Source organism: Peromyscus eremicus, unplaced genomic scaffold, assembly GCF_949786415.1.
Source record: "Peromyscus eremicus unplaced genomic scaffold, PerEre_H2_v1 PerEre#2#chrX_unloc_2, whole genome shotgun sequence".
Lineage (NCBI taxonomy): Eukaryota > Metazoa > Chordata > Mammalia > Rodentia > Cricetidae > Peromyscus > Peromyscus eremicus.
In genome coordinates this window covers 3,272,233-3,293,975 of record NW_026734289.1, presented here as the reverse complement: position 1 = coordinate 3,293,975, position 21,743 = coordinate 3,272,233, and the positions used below count along the sequence as shown (strand labels likewise).

Here is a 21,743-nt window from a genome sequence, read left to right as displayed (position 1 = left end):
CTGCAAGTGGCACATTAAGCTGCGTGGTGGATTTAGCTTTGCTAGTACAAAAAAAAAAAAAGATGTTTCTGGGCTACACACTGCTTGGCTAAAAGCATAGACCCACAAAAGCTCCCAGAGCTGGTGGTAAACCACCGCCATGATGGGAAGCTGAGGTGGGCAGAGCCAGCAGCCACAGCTGCTGCAGTTTAAAGCAATAGATTCACAATAATACAGATTCAGATGTAATAGTTTATAATGTGTGTAAAATATACGTAGGCTTGAAAGAGATAAAAAAGGTGATATATACAGTTACAGAAACAAATACATAGTTTTAAAAAATAAAGTCTTTAAAGAGACAGTAAAATTAATATAAAAAAAAGCCACATAAAGATGAATATTACACAGAGAATCTGGATTGTGTTGTCTTTGGGATTTTTAACTGCAGAAAAACATTTGATCGTAAAAGATGTTGAGTTAAACCAATATGTACATTTTAAAGATACCTTGACTTCAAAATTTGGATATAAGGATATGTTGCTTTGGAAAAGAGTCTCTTTTGTTTCCACAGAAAGCCAGAGGCTATGGATTTGTTCAAGATTAAGATATATCAGGTTTGACCAGCCAAGACCCCCTGAAAGGTCTCCGATGACACCATGGCCCAGATGATCCAACATCCAGAACGATTTGAAAGCAACTGACTCAGACGATACAGCCTCATGGACTATTCCATAATTCTAAAATTTTCTTTGTTTCCCCATAAGATACAGCTCCCCCTTCCAGCAGGAAGTAGTAAGAGAAGCTACGCCCAAATTCCCAAATTATATGTAATTTTACTTTGTTAAGGTTAAACCCTTCCTTTTTTTAAAAAAAAAAGGGGGGGAAGTGCTGTGGGATGTATGGCAAATGTGTTGCTGATTAATCAATAAAGCACTGATTGGCCGTTGGCTAGGCAGAAAGTATAGGCGGGGCAAGGAGGAGAATAAAGCTGGGAAGTGGAAGGCTGAGTCAGAGAGACCCTGCCAGCCGCCACGATGACAAACAGCATGTGAAGATGCCAGTAAGCCACGAGCCATGTGGCAATGTATAGATTAATAGAAATGGGTTAATTTAAGCTGTAAGAACAGTTAGCAAGAAGCCTGCCACGGCCATACAGTTTGTAACCAACATAAGTCTCTGTGTTTACTTGGTCGGGTCTGAGTGGCTGTGGGACTGGCAGGTGAGAGAGATTTGTCCTGACTGTGGGCCAGGCAGGAAAACTCTAGCTACAATCATCCTTTTGGGGGACACTGAAGGGCATGGGAGGCTGGGAAAACTGTGGTCTATGGTCACCATCTCTTTGGGGGACAGTGAAGGGGTTCCCAAGCTGGGGAAGCTGGGAAAATTGCAGTCTACGGTCAGAGGGCAACGTCTGGGCTTAGGCTCGCTGGCCTCTCTCCACACATCTGGCCATTTAGCCAATAAGGTAGTTGAACAAGAGAAAGGGAAATGGGAAATTACCCCTCTCAAGAGGTAGGGAATATACTTGGCAATGGTGACTCACGGCAAGCGGCATCTAAGCAGTATCCTGTCAGAGAGGCTCTCCTTTCCTGAGAACTGCGGACATGTCCAGAAGGAGCACACAGAATTTGAGTGACAGTTGGCCTCAGCAATCCAGCAGCTCTCAGGAGGGGCCCTTGGAATGACTGTCCTCGAGCCTGCACGGGCCAGTCCTGAGCTGCCTCACCTGGCCGTTCTGCATGCAGCTGCAGGGCAAACATCCAAGTTTTCTGAATGAGGAGGGATGCTGAGGACCCTCTCCTCTTCCTTAGGGTCAAGAGTGCTAGCTAGTCTGGTGCCCACTGTTGGCGGCCATGATAAGGACTTTGGAAGGGGCACCATGATTGGGAAAGGCAAGGGGTGCTTAGGAGACTGTGCTCTCGGGTCCCTCTTGCACCAGGACGGTACCTGTTGTCAGGCTACCATCAGTGTTGCAGTGAGATCTGCTTGAGCCTCCTAACTGAGTGAGAAAGGGTGATCCGGACCCTTGCTCCTCAGAGCCTGCAGGCCAGCAAATCACTGCTGATTGTGTTAGGGAAAGAAAAAGTAATGTTGTTTAAATAGAACAGAGGATGCCTGGAATTGATATTACAAATGCTACTCTGCATTTTTAGCATGGCCTGTCCTGGGATTTTGTAGCTAAATTTGTGACAACATCTGTGAATGTCTTTCTGTATGCTGAAATACATCCCTAGATTGCTTAATAATACTTACTGCAATGCTCTTATTATGGAAGTACCTATTATATATAGTTATTTATTGTGTAGACAATAAAAAGAAGAAAAATAATCTCCTTAGAGTACAGATGCAAGTTGTTTTTCCAATACTCTTATCTGCTTTTTCTTAAGTTCACAGATTCACAACACAGACACAGCTAGACTCCCGAATGCAGCCTTAAACAATTGTTCTGTTTGTCACAGTTTACATGTTGGGTCCTATAACATTTACATATTTGGATTGCTTTTGGAAGGTCATACAATCTTCTGAAGGCACCAAGTGAATAATGGTTGAAATTAGTGGCTCCCCATGGGCCATTCACTTTCATTCTAAAGGTCCAGCTGTGGCAGAGTTGTATAGAATGAGTTTTGAAACCCTTGGTCAAGTTGATTCTTTGAGAGGTCATATTTATATAGCAATTAATATACTGAGAAAGTGTATTTTTAAGGATATGGATGAAGATGTTATCTTACTGATAGAGAAACTTGGTTTGATTATTGCACATTTTACCAGTTTTCCTTTGAGCAGTTTTGTTGTTGCTGGGTGAAAGGTTTTGTTTAATTATTTCAGTGCTGTATTTGTTTTTGTGAAGGATTTCTGTTTCCCTTTGCCTCCACAGTCACTCAGGCTTGCATCATTCAGAAGCACTGGGGCACTTTCCTATCCTCAAATTATCTTCCTGTGCCATTGCCTTAGTGATTTGGCACATGCTTTCTCCTTGGAGTTTCTGAACACTTCACAATGCCTTCCATTGTTTAGCCCCAATTTATCCCACTACTTTCAATTTTAAATATATCTGTCTCTAGGAAACCCATTCCTTTCCTACAATCTGGGGTAAATTGGCTTCTTGTCTAATTTTATAGTTCCCTGTGTTTATCTGAATACTATCACATATCATAACTCTCACGTATCTTTGACTCACTCGTCTGAATTTCATGTTGGTCATTTGAGGTCCTTGAAAACATTGGATTTGCATACCAGCATGAATGCTGCTAGGCATGAAGAACTTGGTGTAGGGTAAAATGGACAGGAAATATGAATATCAAATCAGATAATATACACTTTTTGAGAATTAGCTTGGCAATTCTAATGTCAGCACAAAATAACTTTCTCGATTTATCTTACAATGATTATGTTTAGTTCAGGTAATCTATTTAAGATAAATAGGGTAGTTTATACATACATGAATGAGTGCTCTAAAATGGTAATATTTAAAAGAAATTTCAAGTTTTCCCTTTGATAAACTTGTTCTACTACAATAACTTCTATGCATAGTGAATTTAATAATGAAAATTCTCAAATATTATTAAGGACCAGCCTTAATACTATTCTTCACAGGGGCCCAGAAGAGATCCTGCAAACGGCAAGAATTATTTTTGAGGAAAGAATCCAAGTACACTGCGTTCTTAGTCCGTTTACTTTATACTGTTACCTATACAGCTTCAGTTCAAACTCATGCCTAGCTCCTTTCTTGCCTGATTTCTCACTGCCTCTATCTACTGCCCCCTCTATGTTCTGAATTCTTAATTCTCTCATGTTAGTTTTACCCCAATCTTGGTCTTTCTCATCTTGTTCTTACCTGTCTTCTTCTTCCCCATCTGGCTCTTCTTCATCTTCCATCTCATTCTCAAGTTCTCCATCTAGTTCTCCAGTCAAAATCCTCTCCATTCAAAATCCTCAAAAAGTCCTCTCTAAGTCTCTGAGGTTTACAGTCATATACCCATGCAATAGTACTACTCTAGCTAAAGCCCGGTCACCAGGCTTGAAATCTTACTGGGTCATAAAAGCAGACAAGACTTTTCCTCAGGCAGTGACCATCAGGCTTTCTTTAACAACTCAAAAGGGGAGTGGTAAAGGAGGAGGTCTACTAAGAGCTAAAATGGGTCAATATATCAGACAAAGGGAATTTATGTGCTCAAACTTCATTCCTAGAGGTGGTTAGGTAAATGTTAGGAGTCTAAAATGTTAGTATGAATACCACTAAGGTTGTATAAGAAAGGAAGGTCTGAGCTTAATTTACCTTAATTCAGGAGGTTGTTTGACCCTGGATGTTTGATAGGTGTTTCAGATAAGATACACTGTTATGAGTTCTTGGAAGCATACATAGCATACAAGGAAATCATTGCAGGAATCAGCTAATATATATACAAAAGCTAAAATGTCACCAGGATTTCTTAAGGCACAGCTTGACCTTTAGAAATGTCCTTGACTTTTCAAGGTAGTAGCTTTTGTGATAGTAGGTGAATTCCATTACATTTTCCTGTGGCTTATAGAAGTTCTGGTTTTTGCGTTTAGTAAAAAAAAAAAAAAAAGGATAATGTTTAATTCTCTCTAGGGCAGTAAAAAAGTGGATAAATTTAAATATGAAGATGACTGACTTGAAAAAAAAAAGTAATGGTTAATTAATATGGATACTTAATATTTGTATCAATAATAATATATATTTATAATTGATAGTCTCTGTAAATGGTAAGCTGAGAATTAGTATAACTATCTAATAGGAATAGTTGTGTAAGTTAGAATATCTCTGTCCTAAAAAGGGAGCAATGGAATAACATAAAAAATCTATCATTAACTAGTACCACATAATATGGTCAAGTGTTTCTGAATACTATGAGTCTCAGTTGTTATAAAGAAATGATTAGTTTGAAAGATTAACTCTATCTATTAATCTCTGATTGGTGGTATTAATTGAGTTAAATTGTATTTTCAAGAGGCATTGTTAGATAAGGAGTTACCTGAGTTAGTCACGAGCATCTGTGTAGCCAAGCCTGCAGTTGAAGCTTACCTAGTTTAAATTTGTAATCAAGGCAATATTAAACCATTGAGCTATGTGAGGACAGTAACAACCTGTGTCAGGGTATACATAGCAAGGCTTGTATACAGAATAATTGTCATAAGTACATGAGGAGAATGTCTGATAGTGTATATATTTCAGGATCATAGGCAGAAGTTATACAATAATAGAACATTTTTAAAGGGACATTCCACCCCTAGGCTGGAAAGTTCAATATAGAAAGATTGGTAAGTGACAAAGGCTGTAGAAATCATTCTTGGTTGCTTCGTGCTGATATGGGTGTGAAGCTGGGGGTCCTGATGGCTACAATGCTGTGGAAGCCCAGGAAGCATAGGCTGTTTCAGGCTCTGTGTGGGCTGGAGGAAAGGGTGCAGACCTGCAGCTAGACAGCATGTCTGTGGTCCAGAACATGACAACCTGTAACTCTCTAAATGATTAGAATTTCTGTATTAATGATAAACATGTAGTTGAGGAGTTTTAAAGAAGAAACTTTTTCTCGTAGGAGTATGTAGATGAGGAGTCTTATTAAATAAGAAACACAGAGCCAAATGCAGAGTTCAAAGCCCAAGAGGTCAGAGCAGTAGCTGAGAGCTGAGACTTAAAATCATCCTGCCACCTCTCCTCATGTACTTATGACACTTCCTGCCGCCACTGTCTTTCCCCTCAGAAAGAGACCTACTTCCTGTGTGTCTTTTTATTGACTTTTTTGTTCTGCCTCCTCATTGGTTGTAAACCCAATCACATGACCTCATCATCACTGCCTGTCTATACAGACCTCCAGGGCTTCTGTGGTTGGTATTGAGATTAAAGGCATGTGTCTCCATGCTGGCTGTATCTTTGAACACACAGAGATCTGTCTGTCATGTGATCTGGATTAAAGGTGTCCACCACCACCGCCCGGCTTCTGCTATGGCTTGCTATTAGCTCTGATCCCCAGGCAACTTTATTTATTAAATACAAATAAAATCACATTTCAGTACAAATAAAATATCACCATATTTCCCCTTTTCTATTTTAACAAAAAGAAAAAAGGACAAAAGTTATAACTAATATAAGAAAAACTATATAAAATGTTATGACATTATGATTTTTTTGTTACATAAATTAATTTTAATTGATTTTACATTTGTTCAATATGTTAAATAAAAATTTTATAAGCTTGTATTTTAAGGTACTTTATTTTTTTCACTAGTGAATTTTATTAGAATATTATGATTTTTTGCTACTACATAAATTAATTTTAATTCATTTTACATTTGTTCACTGTTAAATAAATATTTTATGTGTTTATGTTCTTTTCCTTATATGTTTTCTATGTTTATTTATACATTATTTAATTTTGAAATTTTTAGAAATGATAATACAATCACAACCTTTCCTTTTCTATTTCCTTCCCTTCCATATCCTCTCCTCCTGGTTACCTTTCAAATTTATGATCTCTTTTCCTTAATTATCACACACACACACACACACACACACACACACACACACATAAATATATTAATACAGCATTCCCAGTCTATTTAGTTTTTCTTGTATATATATATGATTCAGAGCTGACGACTTGATATTGGTAACCAGTTAAAAGGGTCATCCCTGGGGAAGACTAATTCTTTAGCAGTCTGTAGTTCTTTGTTTAGAGGTAAACCCTATGAGATTTCCCCCTTTCAAGTGATATATTGATTGGTTTGTCCTTATTCACGTCTTGTTCAGGCAGTCATATTGTTGAAATATCATCTGTGAAGCTTCCTTTTGATTTCTGGTTCCTACAAACTTTCCTCTTCCTCTTAATGATGCTCCCTGAACCTTAGGCCCAGGAATTTATATATATATATAACAATATATATAACAATATATATGTGTGTGTGTGTGTGTGTGTGTGTGTGTGTGTGTGTGTGTGTGTCTTGGGGCTAGACACCCCACAATCACTTGTTCTCTGAATTTGAGTGGTTGTGGTTTTCTGCAATGGTCTCTCTCTGTTGCAAAGAGAAGCTTTTTTTTGGTGAGGGTGAGAGCTACACTTATTTGTAGTAAGTGGAATTCACTTAGGAATTGTACTGATTTAGACAAGTGGTAGTACGGCATTCTCCTCTAGGACACATGACCTCACTAGCCCCAGCTAATTTCCTAGCTTTCAATCACATGGCATGATTTCCCTGCTGTTGAATGGGCCTAAGTCTAATTAGAGAGCTGTTGGTGGGATTTCAGCAGCAGCGGTGGAACGTAGGTGTTGGAGAGTTCCAAGGACGAATTTTTAGACAATAACAGATTCTTGAACTAAGCCATGAGTATCCTTAGAAATTGAAAGTGAACAGGAAGGGAAGTACACATTTCTGTTCGCAGAAGTCCAGTGGCTTCCATGAGATGAGATGTGGTCTGAAGGATGGTGTGACTATAAGCGACTTCCAGGAAATCAAGCAAAGGGATGGTATCACTACAAGCAACTTCCACGAAAACAAGCGCCTCCTTGGAACCATCCCAGTGATGGCAACCGTTGTGCCAAACAGACCGCCTCTGGGAGACAAGAGACCATCTCTGCTAGCCAGACCCTCTGAAGGAGGCTACAGTAGATACTACTGTCACATGGATTACCAAAAATGGGATGAAGGACACTGTTTTTCTCAGAATCCAAGAAGTGGCCCACCCTACAAAAGAGGCCCTTATGGCTCCCCATGGTCAAGAGATGAGTATGCCACAAGCCGACAGCCTCAATACAGGGCCATGAGAAACGGCTTTAGTAGAAGACATTTGTATTTTTCCCATTATTCAAGACAACAATCTCCATATAAACTAGGCGCTCCATTTTTGAGAGAATCACGTGTGGGCGGGAAGGACTCCCTACCCAGCAGATTTGGCTCCAGTCTCAGCAGTAGAAGCAGGATGCGCTCCTTCCATCAATCTCGACATCGATGTAAAGAGAGAGCCATCCAGTTTTTGAAAACAGCAAGAGATACTGTGCCTTCAGGTTCTTCATCCAAGGTGTTAAAACGCCCCAGCCGGCTGACTGAGACAGAACAGGCTGACGCTGCAAGCAAGGGGGCTAATGAAAATCCCAAGAAGTCAGAAGAAAACAACTTGGCTGAAATTTCCGAGTTTGAGACGGGATCCAAGGCACCGTTATGTATCAACCAGACAGAAGAACCCGAGTCAAACACAGGAGCTGGCCCAGAATTGTGTAAAGACAGCCAGCTTAGCAGTTGCTCAAAAGCGATTGCATCAAAAATCACGGAGATTGAGAAGGTTTACCGACAAGTCTGTGAAACTTTCGGGATGGTGGTGCAAAGGCTGGTTGAAAAGGATCGTTCCTTAGAAAAATCTATACAGTTTGCAATGAAGCAGAGTTTGCATGAAATAGGTGAGCAACATGTTGAAGAACTCAAGCATTTCATTATGGAGTATGATAATTCTACTCCAGATTTTGGAGACCCTTTTTAGAAGAATTAGGGCTCGGTTCAAACCAATTTTTAAAGCTTCTAGATATTTCCCTTTGGACTTTTGAAATCTTTACTATTTTGTGATGAAGAGAAATACTTACTGATAACTGACCACATTGCTAGTATCAAATAAACATCTACAATAGTTTTTAAAGTCTTTTAATTAGAATGTTTTCCCTATGTGTAGAATCGTCTAATCCATCTTCATACATCTCCTCTCTTCCAAAAATAATGTACCAGGCTTTCCTGTTCCCCCATGGAGGGACTAACCCTTTTGGAGGAGGGCATGGGGCATTGGGGGGGAAGGAGGGAGGAGATGGAGGAGCGTTGAGAGGGTGATCTGTAGTTGGTATGTAAATCGAATTAAAAAATTAAAAAATAAAGCCATTTCGTGTACCCAGGATAAGACCTGGTCCCATTGCCAGGGGATGGCATGAGGAGAACTTGCGGGAAAGCGGGAGAAAGGGAAGGAGGGAAAACTGGGGTTGGTAAGTAAAATTTAAAAAACAGTATATAAAAATTAAAATAAAAAAAGAAATGTGGCAGAAGACATCAAGGCCAGCAGAGCTCTCCTCAACTTGTAAGTGAGTCAGTGAACAGAGAGGAGACAATTTGGACATTACACTCACTTCTTGATCCTTCCCAGCATAGCACTGAGCCAAAATACACAATTTGGGGCAAAAGGTACATTAAAAATCATGGTTTGAATTACATCTCAACTTCATTATCTCCTTTTTTTGAGTCAAGGTTTTACAGTCTGGACCTAGGTAGACTGGAAACCATTGTGTACACCAGGCTGTCCTCAAAATCACAGAGATCCCCTGCCTCTGCCTCCTGCATGCTGGGATTAAACACATGTGCTACCATCCTCAGTTTCTCTTCCTTATGGCCAAGATGTAAGAGTTATGATGCATACTTGTAGGCAGAGTTTTTTTCCTTTGGGCCTCCAGCGCACAATTTAAAAAATGACATGGAGACATACTATTAATAATGAAAAGCTCAGCCTATAGCTTATGCTTGTCCCACTAGCTCCCATAACTTAACCCATTTATATCAATCTATGTTTTGCCTCATGGCTTTTTACCTCTCTTCCATCTTGCAACTCCTCTTTCCTCACCATGTGCCCTGGTGTCTGTCACATGCCTAGATGCATCTCTCTTCCTCACTTTCTGCCTGGAAGTCCTGTCCAACCTCTATCCACCTAGCTATTGGCCATTCACCTCTTTATTAAAGCAATCAGAAGGCACCTTGGCAAAGACACATATTCACAGTGTACAAAATAATTATTCCACACTACATACTTATTGATTTTTTGCCAAGCTGGTCTTTGTGGTACTTTGATGTCACAGCTGGTTAGGTGTATTTGTTGTTTCCTTCCCTTGGCTGCTTGCACAGCACCAAGTAGTATGAAAATTAGTCTTCAGGGTGCAGACTTTCAGGTCAGTTCCAGCTTGGATCCTTCCAGTCTGGTGTCTGAAGCACATGGTATTTTCAGCAAGAGAGACTTACCTCCAACTTCTGTGAGATGGTCAAGGGCAATGTCAATACCCCATATTGTTTTGGGACTCTCAAACTCCCCTTACCAACAACTCAAAAGGGAGTGTTTCATCCCTGGTACTGGGGATTTTGCTGGACAGTCTATGGCTTTTTGCAGAAACATTGACATCTCAGCTGAGTGAATTTTCATTTAAAGTACAGATGTATACACACACACACACACACACACACACACACACACACACGAACACATACAAGTAATTTTAGATAAATAATCATTGTCTTATTTAGGGTTTCTGTTGCTGTGATGAAGCACCATGACTCAAAAATGAGTTGAGGAGGACAGGGTTTATTTGGTTTCATTCCATATCACTGTTCATCAGTCAGGATACGAACCTGGAGGTAGGAGCTGATGCAAAGGCCATGAAGGAATACTTCTTACTAGCTTGCTCCCCATGGCTTAAACACCCTGCTTTCGTATAGAACCCAGAAACACCAGCCCAGAGATTGTACCCCCCACAGTTTGCTGGGCCATACCCATCAATCACTAAGAAAATGCCCTACTGGGTTGCCTACAGCCCAATCTTATGGAGGCATTTTGTCTGTTGAGGCTCCCTCCACTCAGATGATGCTAGTTTGTGAAAAGTTGACACAAAACTAGCCAGCACAATCACTATGGCTTTTTTCAAGCATCCTTACTGCTATTTCTACCTCTTCTCCTCCATCCCCAATTGTATTGACCACCTTCTTTCCACTCTAATGAAAACCTCCCCTGTTTTCACTATTTCATCTCACATCATTTGTGTATTGTTATTCTTCACTCTAGGGCTCCTTCCTATGCCCTCCCCTCTGTGCTACCACTTGACTTTCATAGTTTCTGCACATATGCCAGTTTTCATATTCACATCTGAAGATTTGGAGGTAGGAATCACAGAATAATGAGAACATGTGTCATTTGACTTTCTGTGTCTGTGTTAATTCACTTAATACAATATTTTCTAGTTCCATCCTTTTGCCTCTAGATTTCATTTTCTTTACAGATAAATAGTGTTCCACATTGTATATGTACTGCATTCTCATTACCCATTCATTACTTGAAAGCTATTTAGGTTATTTCCTTTTCCTAGTCTATGTGAATAGAGTGGTAATGAACAAGACTGAGCAAGTATCTGGGGTAGGATATCAAGAACTTTGGACATATGCCAAAGAACTTCATAGCATGCTTATCAGGTATGAGTTTTCCTGCATATGTATACACACTACATGTATGTCATGCCCACGGAGATCAGAAGAGGTATCAGTTTGGAACTGGAGATAAAGAATGTTGTGAGCCTCTAAGTAGGTAATGGGAATTTAAGCTTGGTCCTCTGCAAGAGAAAAATGCTGTTAACCACTGAGACATGAGACATTTCTTTCTCTTTTTTTTTCATTTTTCTTTATTAAGAAATTGTCTACTCACTCTACATACCACCCACAGATCCCACCTCCTTCCTTCTCCAACCCCCAGCCCTCTCTTCCAAGCCACCCAACATCCCCACCTCTCCCAAATCAAGGTCTCCCATGTGAAGTCAGTAGAGCCCAGCACACTAAGCCCAAGCAAGTCCAAGCCCCTTCCCACTGGACCAAGGCTGCACAAGGCATCACACCACAGGCACCAGATTCCCAAAATCCTGCCCAATTTTTTTTATGAGGCTACAGTTACCCTATTATCGAAAACACACAAAGATGCAACAAGGTAAGAAAATTACAGACCAATCTCCCTCATGAACATTGATGCAAAAATACTCAATGGAATACTGCCCAACCGAATCCAGGAACACATCAAAAAATTTATCCACCATGACAAAGTAGGCTTCATCCCAGGTATGCAAGAATGGTTGAACATATGAAAATCTGTCAATGTAATACACCATATAAACAAACTGAAAGAAAACAACCGCATGATCATCTCATTAGATGCTGAAAAGGCCTTTGACAAAATCCAAAACACCTTCATGATAAAAGTTTTAGAGAGTTCTGAAATACAAGGAACATACCTATACATAATAAAGACAATGTACAGCAAGCCAACAGCTTAATGGAGAGAAACTCAAGAGAACTTCAAGTACTATATTGAATAAATATGGAGAGAGTGAACAGCATTGTCTTGTTCCTGCTTTTAGTAGAATCTCTTTGAACTTTTTGGTGTTGGCTGTTTTCTTGCCGTAAATTGTAAATTTACAGTAAATTTAGTATGTTCAACCATCCTTGCATGTCTTGGATAAAGCCTACTTGATTATGGTGGATACTTTTTTTTTTATGTGTTTTTGGATTTGGTTTGCCAATATTTTATTGAGTATTTTTGCATCAGTGTTCATGAGGGAGATTGGTCTGTAATTCTCTTTCTTTGTTGAATGTTTGTTTGGCTTGGGAATCAGAGTAACTGTAGCCTCATAAAAGGAGTTTGGTAATGTCCCTTCTGTTTCTATTGTGTGGAATAATTTGCAGAGTGTTGGTATTAACTCTTCTTTGAAAATCTGGTAGAATTCTGGGTTGAAACCATCATGTCCTGGGATTTTTTGGTTGGGAGACTTTTAATGTCTGTTTCTGTTTCCTTAGAGCTTATTGGTCTATTCAAATTGTTTATCTGGTCTTGATTTAACTTTGGTATGTGGTACCTGTCTAGAAAAATTGTCTGTTTCCAATTTTGAAGAGTACAGGTGTTAGAAGTATGACCTGATGATTATCTGGATTTCCTCGTTGTCTGTTGTTATGTCTCCCTTTTCATTTCTGATTTTGTTAATTTGGATGCTCTCTCTCTCTCTGCCTTTTGGTTAGCTTGGATAAGGGCTTGTCTATCTTATTCATTTTCTCAAAGAACCAACTCTTTGTTTCACTGATTCTTTGATTTGTTCTCTTTGTTTGTATTTCATTGACTCCAACTCTCAATTTGATTATTTCCTGGCATCTCTTCCTCCTGAGTGAGTTTGTTTCTTTTTGTTCTAGAGCTTATAGGTGTGCTATTTAGTCACTAGTGTGAGATTTCTCCAATTTCTTTATGTGGGTATCTAGTGCTATGAATTTTCCTCTTAGCACTGCTTTCATAGTGTCCCATAAGTTTGAGTATGTAGTACATTCATTTTCATTGAATTGTAGGAAGTCTTTAATTTCTTTCTTCATTTCTTCCTTTACCCATTGGTGATTCAGTTGAGGATTATTCAGTTCCCATGAGATTGTAGGCCTACTGTAATTTTTGTTGTTGTTGAAATCTAAATTTAAACCATGGTGGTCTGATAGACTACAGGAGGTTATTCTAACTTTTTTGTATCTATTGAGATTTGCTTTGTGACCGAGTATGTGGTTGATTTTAGAGAAAGTTCCATGGGGTGCTACGGATAAGGTATATTCTTTATTGTTATGGTGGGATATTCTGTGGATATCTATTAGGTCCATTTGGGTCATAACATCTGTTAGATCCCTTATTTCTCTGTTAAGTTTCAATGTGGCAGATCTGTCCAGTATTGAGAGTGGGATGTTGAAGTCTCCTACTACTAACGTGTGGAGTTTGATGTGCGATTTAAGCCTTATTAATGTTTCTTTTACATATGTTGGTGCCCTTGTATTTGGGGCATAAACATTCAGAATTGAGACTTCATCTTGGTGGATCTTTCTTGTGATGAGTATGTAATGTCCTTCCCAATCTCTTTTGATTGATTTTAGTTTGAAGTCTATGTTGTTAGAATTTAGGATAGCCACACCAGCTTGCTTCTTAAGTCCATTTGATTGGAAAGTCTTTTCCCAGCCTTTTACTCTGAGGTAATGTCTGTCTTTGCAGTTGAAGTGTGTTTGTTTTATGCAGCAGAAGGATGGATCCTGTTTTCGTACCCATTCTGTTAGCCTGTGTCTTTTTATGGACAAATTGAGTCAGTCCATTGATAGTAAGAGATATTAATGACCAGTGATTGTTAATTCCTGTTATTTTTTTTGTTGGTGATGTTTGTGTGTATGCATTTTCCTTCTTTGAGATTTGCTGCTGTCTATTGCCTTTGTTTTTGTGGGAGCAGCTAACTTCCTTGGGTTGGAGTTTTCCTTCTAGTACTTTCTGTAGTGCTGGATTTATGGATAGGTATTGTTTAAATCAGGTTTTATCTTGGAATATCTTGTTTTCTCTGTCTGTAGTCACTGAAAGCTTTACTGCAAAATGTCTGTCTAGGACCTTCTTCCTTTCAGATTCTCCTTTGAGAACTTGGGTGTAATACTGACAGGTCTTCTTTATATGTTTCTTGACCGTTTTCCTTTGCAGCTCTTAATATTCTGTCTCTATTCTGTATATTTAGCATTTTAATTATTATGTGGTGAAGGGGATTTTTATTTTCTTCCAGTCTATTTGGTATTCTGTAAGATTCTTGTACCTTCTTAGGCATGTCTTCCTTTAGGTTGGGAAAATTTTCTTCTATGATTTTGTTGAATATATTTTCTGTGCCTTTGAGATAGAATTCTTCTATTCACATTACACTTTGTTGCTTGGATTCAAACGGCTTCCTAGGGGCCAGGGGTCAGAAGGTGTGGCATCAATGACACAGCCACCAGAACTCTGTGAAAGCAAATAACAAACTCTTTAATTCAATAACTGGGAAGGCCTTATATACCATCCTCCCAGCACCCAGTCTGTGTGGTCATCCCTCATTGGCTGCGCATGATCAGGGACTCGGACAGAGACTGTTGTTAGGTCCTTAGGCAGAATTGGCATGATCAGGAACTCTGACATTGACTAGGAACTCTGAGCTTCTATTGCTAGGCCCTCAGGCAGACTCTAGGTTGGCTCTTAAGGAGTACACTATGAGCATGCCTTGGCTATAGGGCTGAGCCAATTTCCTCTACCCTATGAGCCTGTCCTACTACATATCCACCCTTTTGTTTTATTACCTGGGTACTCAGCAGGAGTCAGAGTTCTTTGCTCCAGCCTTGTTGACCCTGCCTCAGGGCGACTCAGCAATTGGACTGTGCCTGTCTTAGGATGGGTTGCAAAAACAAGATCTTAGCCATGTTTGACTACCGGCTCTCAAAGAACATCCATCCCTGTGGAGTCACCCTGGGTGGCGAATGTAGGCAGTATTTCGAACTTCAGAAAGCCAGACATGCATAATCTCCTGTGGAGGGCTATGGGTTCGATGTCTAAGAGCCATCAACACCTATAGTCACCTTAGTGGCTGCCTGTCGTTGTTGGATGTGCCAGATATATGTTAATGAAAATATACACAGCTGGGGGCAGTTATCCAATTACCCCAAATGTATAGGGAAAGTTGAGCCCAAGATTGAGATGCAATCATGAGATTACATGTACACATAACATGGAAATGCACCGTAAATGGAGAGAATCACAGCTGTTATTGCACAAGAAGTTTACAACAAGTGACAGCCAATTCATCCAAAAGGCAGGAATTTCATAATGCATTGAGTGATGGTTTCCTGTAACAGAACCCTTAGTTCTGATAGGTAGACCTTCTCAACTCTAGTTGTCACTGCTGCATGTTCTCACGGACTTTTGCTACCAGTGGCTCTAAATAACAAATGGCGCTTTTCTCAGTGGTTAATAGCATTTTTACTCTTGCAGAGGACCAAGCTTCGATTCCCATAACCTACTTAGAGGATCACAACATTATTTAACTCCAATTCCAGAAGAACTAACACCTCTTCTGATCTCCGTGGGCATGACATACATGTAGTGTGAACACACATGCAGGCAAACAGATACCTTATAAGCAAGCTATGCAGTTCTTTGGCATGTGTCCAAAATTCTTGACATCCTACCCCAGATACTTGCTCAGTCTTGTTCATTACCACTCTATTCACATAGACTAGGAAAAGGAAATAACTTAGATAGTTTTTAACTATCTAATGAATGGGTAATGAGAATGCAGTACATATACACTGTGGAATACTATTCACCTGTAAAGAAAATGAAATCTAGAGGCAAAGGGATGGAACTAGAAAATATTGTATTAAGTGAATTAACCCAGACACAGAAAGACAAATGGCACATGTTCTCATTCTTCTGTGAATCCTAACTCCAAATCTTCAGATGTGAATATGAAACCTGGAGTAAATGCAGAAACTATGAAAGTCAAGTGGTAGCACAGAGGGGAGGGCATGGGAAGGAGCCCTAGAGTGAAGAATAACAATACACAAATGATATGAGGGGAAATAGTGAAAACAGGGGAGGTTTTCATTGGAGTGGGGAGAAGATGGTCAATACAAATGGGGATGGAGGGGAAGAGGTGGAAATAACAGTAAGGTTGCTTGAAAAAAGCCACAGCGATTGTGTGGCTAGTTTTGTGTCAACTTTACACAAACTAGCATCATCTGAGTGGAGGGAGCCTCAACTGAGAAAATGCCTCCAAAAGATTGGGCTGTAGGCAAGCCTGTAGGGCATTTTCTTAGTTAGTGATTGGTGGGTTGCCCCAGCAAACTGTGGGTGGTGCAATGCCTGGGGTGGTGGTCCTGGGTTCTATAAGAAAGCAGGCTGAGTAAGCCATGGGGAGCAAGCTAGTAAGAAGTATTCCTTCATGGCCTTTGCATCAGCTCCTGCCTCTAGATTCCTGTCCTGACTTCCTTCGATGATGAACAGTGATATGGAAGTGTAAGCCAAATAAACACTTTCCTCCTCAACTTGTTTTTGGGTCATGGTGCTTCATCACAGCAACAGAAACCCTAAATAAGACAATGATTATTTATCTAAAATTACTTGTATGTGTTGATGAGTGTGTGTGAGTGTGTGTTTGTGTGTGTGTGTGTGTGTATACATTTGTACTTTAAATGAAATTTCCCCAGGTGAACTGTCAATGTTTCTGCAAAAAGCCATAGACTGTCTAGCAAAATTCCCAGTACCAGGGATGAAACACTCCCTTTTGATTTGCTGGTAAGGGGAGTTTGAGAGTCCCAAAGCAATATGGGGTATTGACATTGCCCTTGTCCATCTCACAGAAGTTGGAGGTAAGTCTCTCTTGCTGAAAATACCATGTGCTTCAGACACCAGACTGGAAGGATCCAAGCTGGAACTGACCTGAAAGTCTGCACCCTGAGGACTAGTTTTCATAGTACTGGGTGCTGTTCAATCAGCCAAGGGAAGGAAACAACAAATACACCTACCCAGCTGTGACAACAAAGTACCACAATGAAGAGCTTGGCAAAATATTGCTAAGTACATATGGTGGTATTTTATTTGTACTGAAATGTGATTTTAATTGTATGTTAATAAATAAAGTTACCCGGTGGTCAGAGCTATTAGAGCCATAGCAAGAGCGTGGCGGTTGTGGCGCATGCCTTTAATCCCAGCACTTGGTAGACAGAGCTAGGTAGATCTCTGTGTGTAAAAGGATACAGCCAGCTTTGGAGACACATGCCTTTAATCTCAATACCAACCATAGAAGACGTGGAAGTCTCTACAGACAGGCAGTGATGAGGCAGTCATGTGTTTGGGTTTACAACCAATGAGAAGGCAGAACCGAAAGACTATATAAAGACATACACACAGGAAGTAGGTCCCTTTCGGAGAGCTCTCTTGGCTGAAGCAGGAAGGGTAAGGCTCTTAGTTCTGACCTCTTGGCTTTCTTCTCTGAATCGGCTCTGTGTTTCTTATTTAATAAGACGGTTGGTTACATCTACAAGTATATATTGTGGAATAATTGTTTTGTACACTGTGAAGATGTGTCTTTGCCAAGGTGCCTTCTGATTGCTTTAATAAAGAGCCGAATGGCCAATAGCTAGGCATAAAGAGGTTAGACAGGACTTTTGGGCAGAAAGTGAGGAAGAGAGATGCATCTAGGTGTGTCACAGACACCAGGGGACATGGAGAGAAAAAAGGAGGTGCAAGAAGGAAGAGAGGTAAAAAGCCATGAGGGAAAACATAGATTGATATAAATGGGTTAATTTAAGTTATAGGAGCTAGTGGGACAAGCATAAGCTATAGGCTGAGTTTTTCATAATTAATAGTATGTCTCCATGTCATTTTTTAAATTGTGAGCTGGAGGCCCAAAGGAAAAAAAAAGTCTGCCTACAAGTATGCACCATCAACTGTTACATCTTGGCCATAACGAACAGAATACTGAGGATGGCAGCACATGTGTTTAATCCCAGTATGCAGGAGGCAGAGGCAGGGCAATTTCTGTGATTTTGAGGCCAGCCTGGTCTACACAATGGTTTTCAGTCTAGCTAAGTCTAGACTATAAAACCTTGACTCAAAAAAAGGAGGCAATGAAATTGGGAAGTAATTAAAACCATGATTTTAATGTACCTATTGTCACAAATTGTATATTGTGGTTCAGTGCTATGCTGGGAAGGATCAAGAAGTGAATGGAATGTCCTAATTATGTCTTCGCTGATTCACTGACTCACTTACAAGTTGAGGGGAGCTCTGCTGGCCTTGCTGTCTTCTGCTATGTTTCTTTTTATTTTAATTTTTTTATATACTATTTTTTTCATTTTACTTACCAACCCCAGTTCTCCCTTCCTCCCCTTCTCCCGCTTTCCCCCAAGTTCTCCTCATCCCATCCCCTGGCAATGGGACCAGTTCTTATCCTGGGTACATGAAATGGCTTTATTTTTTAATTTTTTAATTCAATTTACATACCAACCATAGATCACCCTTTTATTTCTCCTCCATCTCCTCCCTCCTTCCCCCCCAACCCCCCATCCCCTCCTCCAAAAGGGTTCATCCTTCCATGGGGGAACAGGAAAGCCTGGTACATTCAGTTGAGTCAGGACCAAGCTCCTCCACCATGCGTCAAGGGTGAGCAAGGTGTCCCACCACAGGTAATGGGATCCAGAAAGCCAGGTCATGCACCAGGGATAGATCCTGATCCCACTGCCAGGGGACCCTCAAAGAGACCATGTTTCTCCCGCATGCAGAGGGTAGTATAGTCCCATGAGGGCTCCACAGCTGTTGGTCTAAAGTTCATGAGTTTCCACGAACATGGTCCAGTTGTCTCTGTAGATTTCCCCATCATGATCCTGACCCCCGTCTTCCTCATTCTTATTCCCTCTCTTCAACTGGCTCCTGGAGCTCAGCCTGATGCTTGGTTGTGGATCTCTGTACCTGCTTCCATCAGTTACTGGAAGAAGGCTCTATGATGACAGGATATTCACCGATCTGATTACCAGGGTAGGCCAGTTCAACCACCTCCTCCACTATTGCTAGTAGTCTAATCTGGGGTCATTCTTGTGGATTCCTGGGAATTCCCCTAGCATCAGGTTTCTCCCTCGCCTCATAATGACATCCTCTATCCAGACATCTCTTTCATTACTCTCCCACTCCAAGTTCCCTAGGTTAGCCATGTTCTCAATCCCCATCCCCTTCCCCCACTGCCCCCCTCACCCCCAGTTTACTCATGTAAATATCCTCTGTTTCTCCTTCCCAAGGTGATCCATGTGTCCCTCTAAGGGTCCTCCTAAATGTTTCATCTCTGCTGGCTACTTTTCATGTGCAGGAAGGTGCTATGCAGGCTACCAAAGGAGAGCAGTAATCATCAGTCACACCTATCTATGAAACCTTTGAGCCACAACAATGATCAGCCTAACACATGGCCATTGGTGTAATAGTAGCTCAAACAGTATTGGTGTAACCAACCATTTTTTATTGGATTTGAGTTCCTCTCCACAAGATGAAACCCATACTAGCACCATTATCAGACCAAGAACATACAGCTAGCATTCATAGGCCCTAGGGGAGAACTTACCACTATCATGCTGCTAAATGGACATAGTATTAAAGTGACTCATCATTACAGCCATAGATCAATGTATTTCTTATCCCTCATCTAAGGAGCTTTGATTTGCAGTAAATGGTGGTTAACATAGTGGCCCACAACTGGCCAAGGTGCAGAGAATAAGAGACAGAAGAATGCACAGCCCTAAAGGGAACCTATGTTCCTCATCCTACCCTCACAAGGTTCAGAGATCATTGAGGAAGAGGACAAAGAAAGAGTATAATAATCTGAGGTGGTGGAGGAACACAAGGAACATCTGGACACAGGAGAGCAGATGCACATATGAACTCACACAAACTGCAACACCACGAAAACATGCACAAAGGGAAAATAATTTAGCCTTACATAAGGCTGTCTGAAGGAAATTACATTTTATTTTATTCTACAAAGAACAGAGGATAGCCAGCCAAGGCAAAGCAAGAGTAGTTGAAAACATTCCAGGAAAAGGTAGTAGTGAAATTTAAGGACCATAGCAGGAGAGGCCATATCATGACTAATGAACAACAGCTTGTTCTGTGTGATAGAAAGATGAGGGGAGATAAAGACAGATAGGAGGGTAGAATATGAGATTGAACAGACATGAAGAGACTGAGAAAATGGAGTGGGTTAGAAGCATATATAAACAAAACAGTGAAACCCTACAGAGAGGCCACATCAATTTCAGTCTATACAACAAAATTGAACATTACTGTAATAGCAATAATAACACATTAAAGATTTAAACCAGGAATTTACAGAATAAGAAATCACTGCAGAAAACATACTCGGGCAGAAGTTATTATCCTTAAAGTTTTCTACTAATTTCTGGTACCTTAACCATTGTGATCTATTCTGATTGCTGACTCATTAATCTGTGGTATCTAAGGAGAGCTGCTGACAATCTAAATCACTTAGGAATTCAGACACAAGAGTCAGTTCCCCCAAATGGAACAGCGATTCATGAGAGTCATGTAAATTCCTGATATCAGTTGTGTCAGTTGAGTGCATAACAGGTCACAAAGAATCTTCAACTTGTTATTTCTGTAAGAAAATCACATCCTTGTTGATACTTTATTTTTAAAACATCTTGAAGTTTGTAGTTCTCCAATTAGAGTGGGGGTTTCTTTATTCAACTTTATTCAATTTGTCTTAATTCATCACTGTCCTAGAATTAGTTATTTACCAAGAAATTGAAGAATTTCTCCTCTTACTGTAAGGCATATGTGAAAGAATCTCATCATTACATTAGAAGATCCACAAGCAACTACAATGTAACAACTCTAGTGACTCTCATGGCAAATCCACCAGGATATTATTTACTATATGAGGAATTATGGCAGTGAAAGCACCCTATAATACTAGAGCCCCGTTCCAGGTAATTTCCCTGGGACATACATTCATTCAATGCCCTAGAGTGATTTTTTTGTGCTACAAATTGTCACACAGTCTATATAGAATTATAACTAGTAATTATAATGGGGAAAATGCAAACAGTTCCATTTGCATGTATATATATGCACACTGGCAGACACAGTATGCATTACCTCATAAGTGTACAAATTCCTTACAAAATTCTATTAGCAGACTGGAAATTTCCTCCAGGCTATCTAGCTTCCATAGTGTTACAAGGTGGTATGCAGGCTGCTGGAGGAGAAAAGACATTATGAACTACAATAAAACATGCTAGACAAGATGTGCCCACTTGTACTACAGTAACATCAAAGTTATGGGGGTAAACAACTATTCTCTGGTAGAGTTTCAGGTCTGCTTTACAGGAGGGAATTCATACATAGTACTGTAAAACCAGGAAACAATACATTTGAAGAAGTCTTAGGCCCAAATAGTAACTTACAACTCTTTCTGTAGCTAAATTGACATGGCACTAACCTGCTTTCTAAATACCTATGTTCATATTCATACACTAATGCTGCTCTCAGCCTTCATCATGGAGCTTCTGTTTGCATTGGAAACAGTTAAGACATAGACTCAAAGCTCATACAACTGATAATTGAATTCTTAGCTCTAAACAGAAGATTCATATCACCCCTCTAAGGTTCA

General features: G+C 40.2%; 1 protein-coding gene across 1 annotated transcript; it reads left to right on the top strand.

Moving 5' to 3' along the window:
- Positions 1 to 7,396: 7,396 nt before the first annotated feature.
- LOC131901045 (periphilin-1-like) lies at positions 7,397 to 8,467 on the top strand. The gene has a single exon (XM_059252357.1). It carries the CDS (start codon positions 7,397 to 7,399, stop codon positions 8,465 to 8,467), a length of 1,071 nt encoding a protein of 356 aa, XP_059108340.1.
- Positions 8,468 to 21,743: the final 13,276 nt, after the last annotated feature.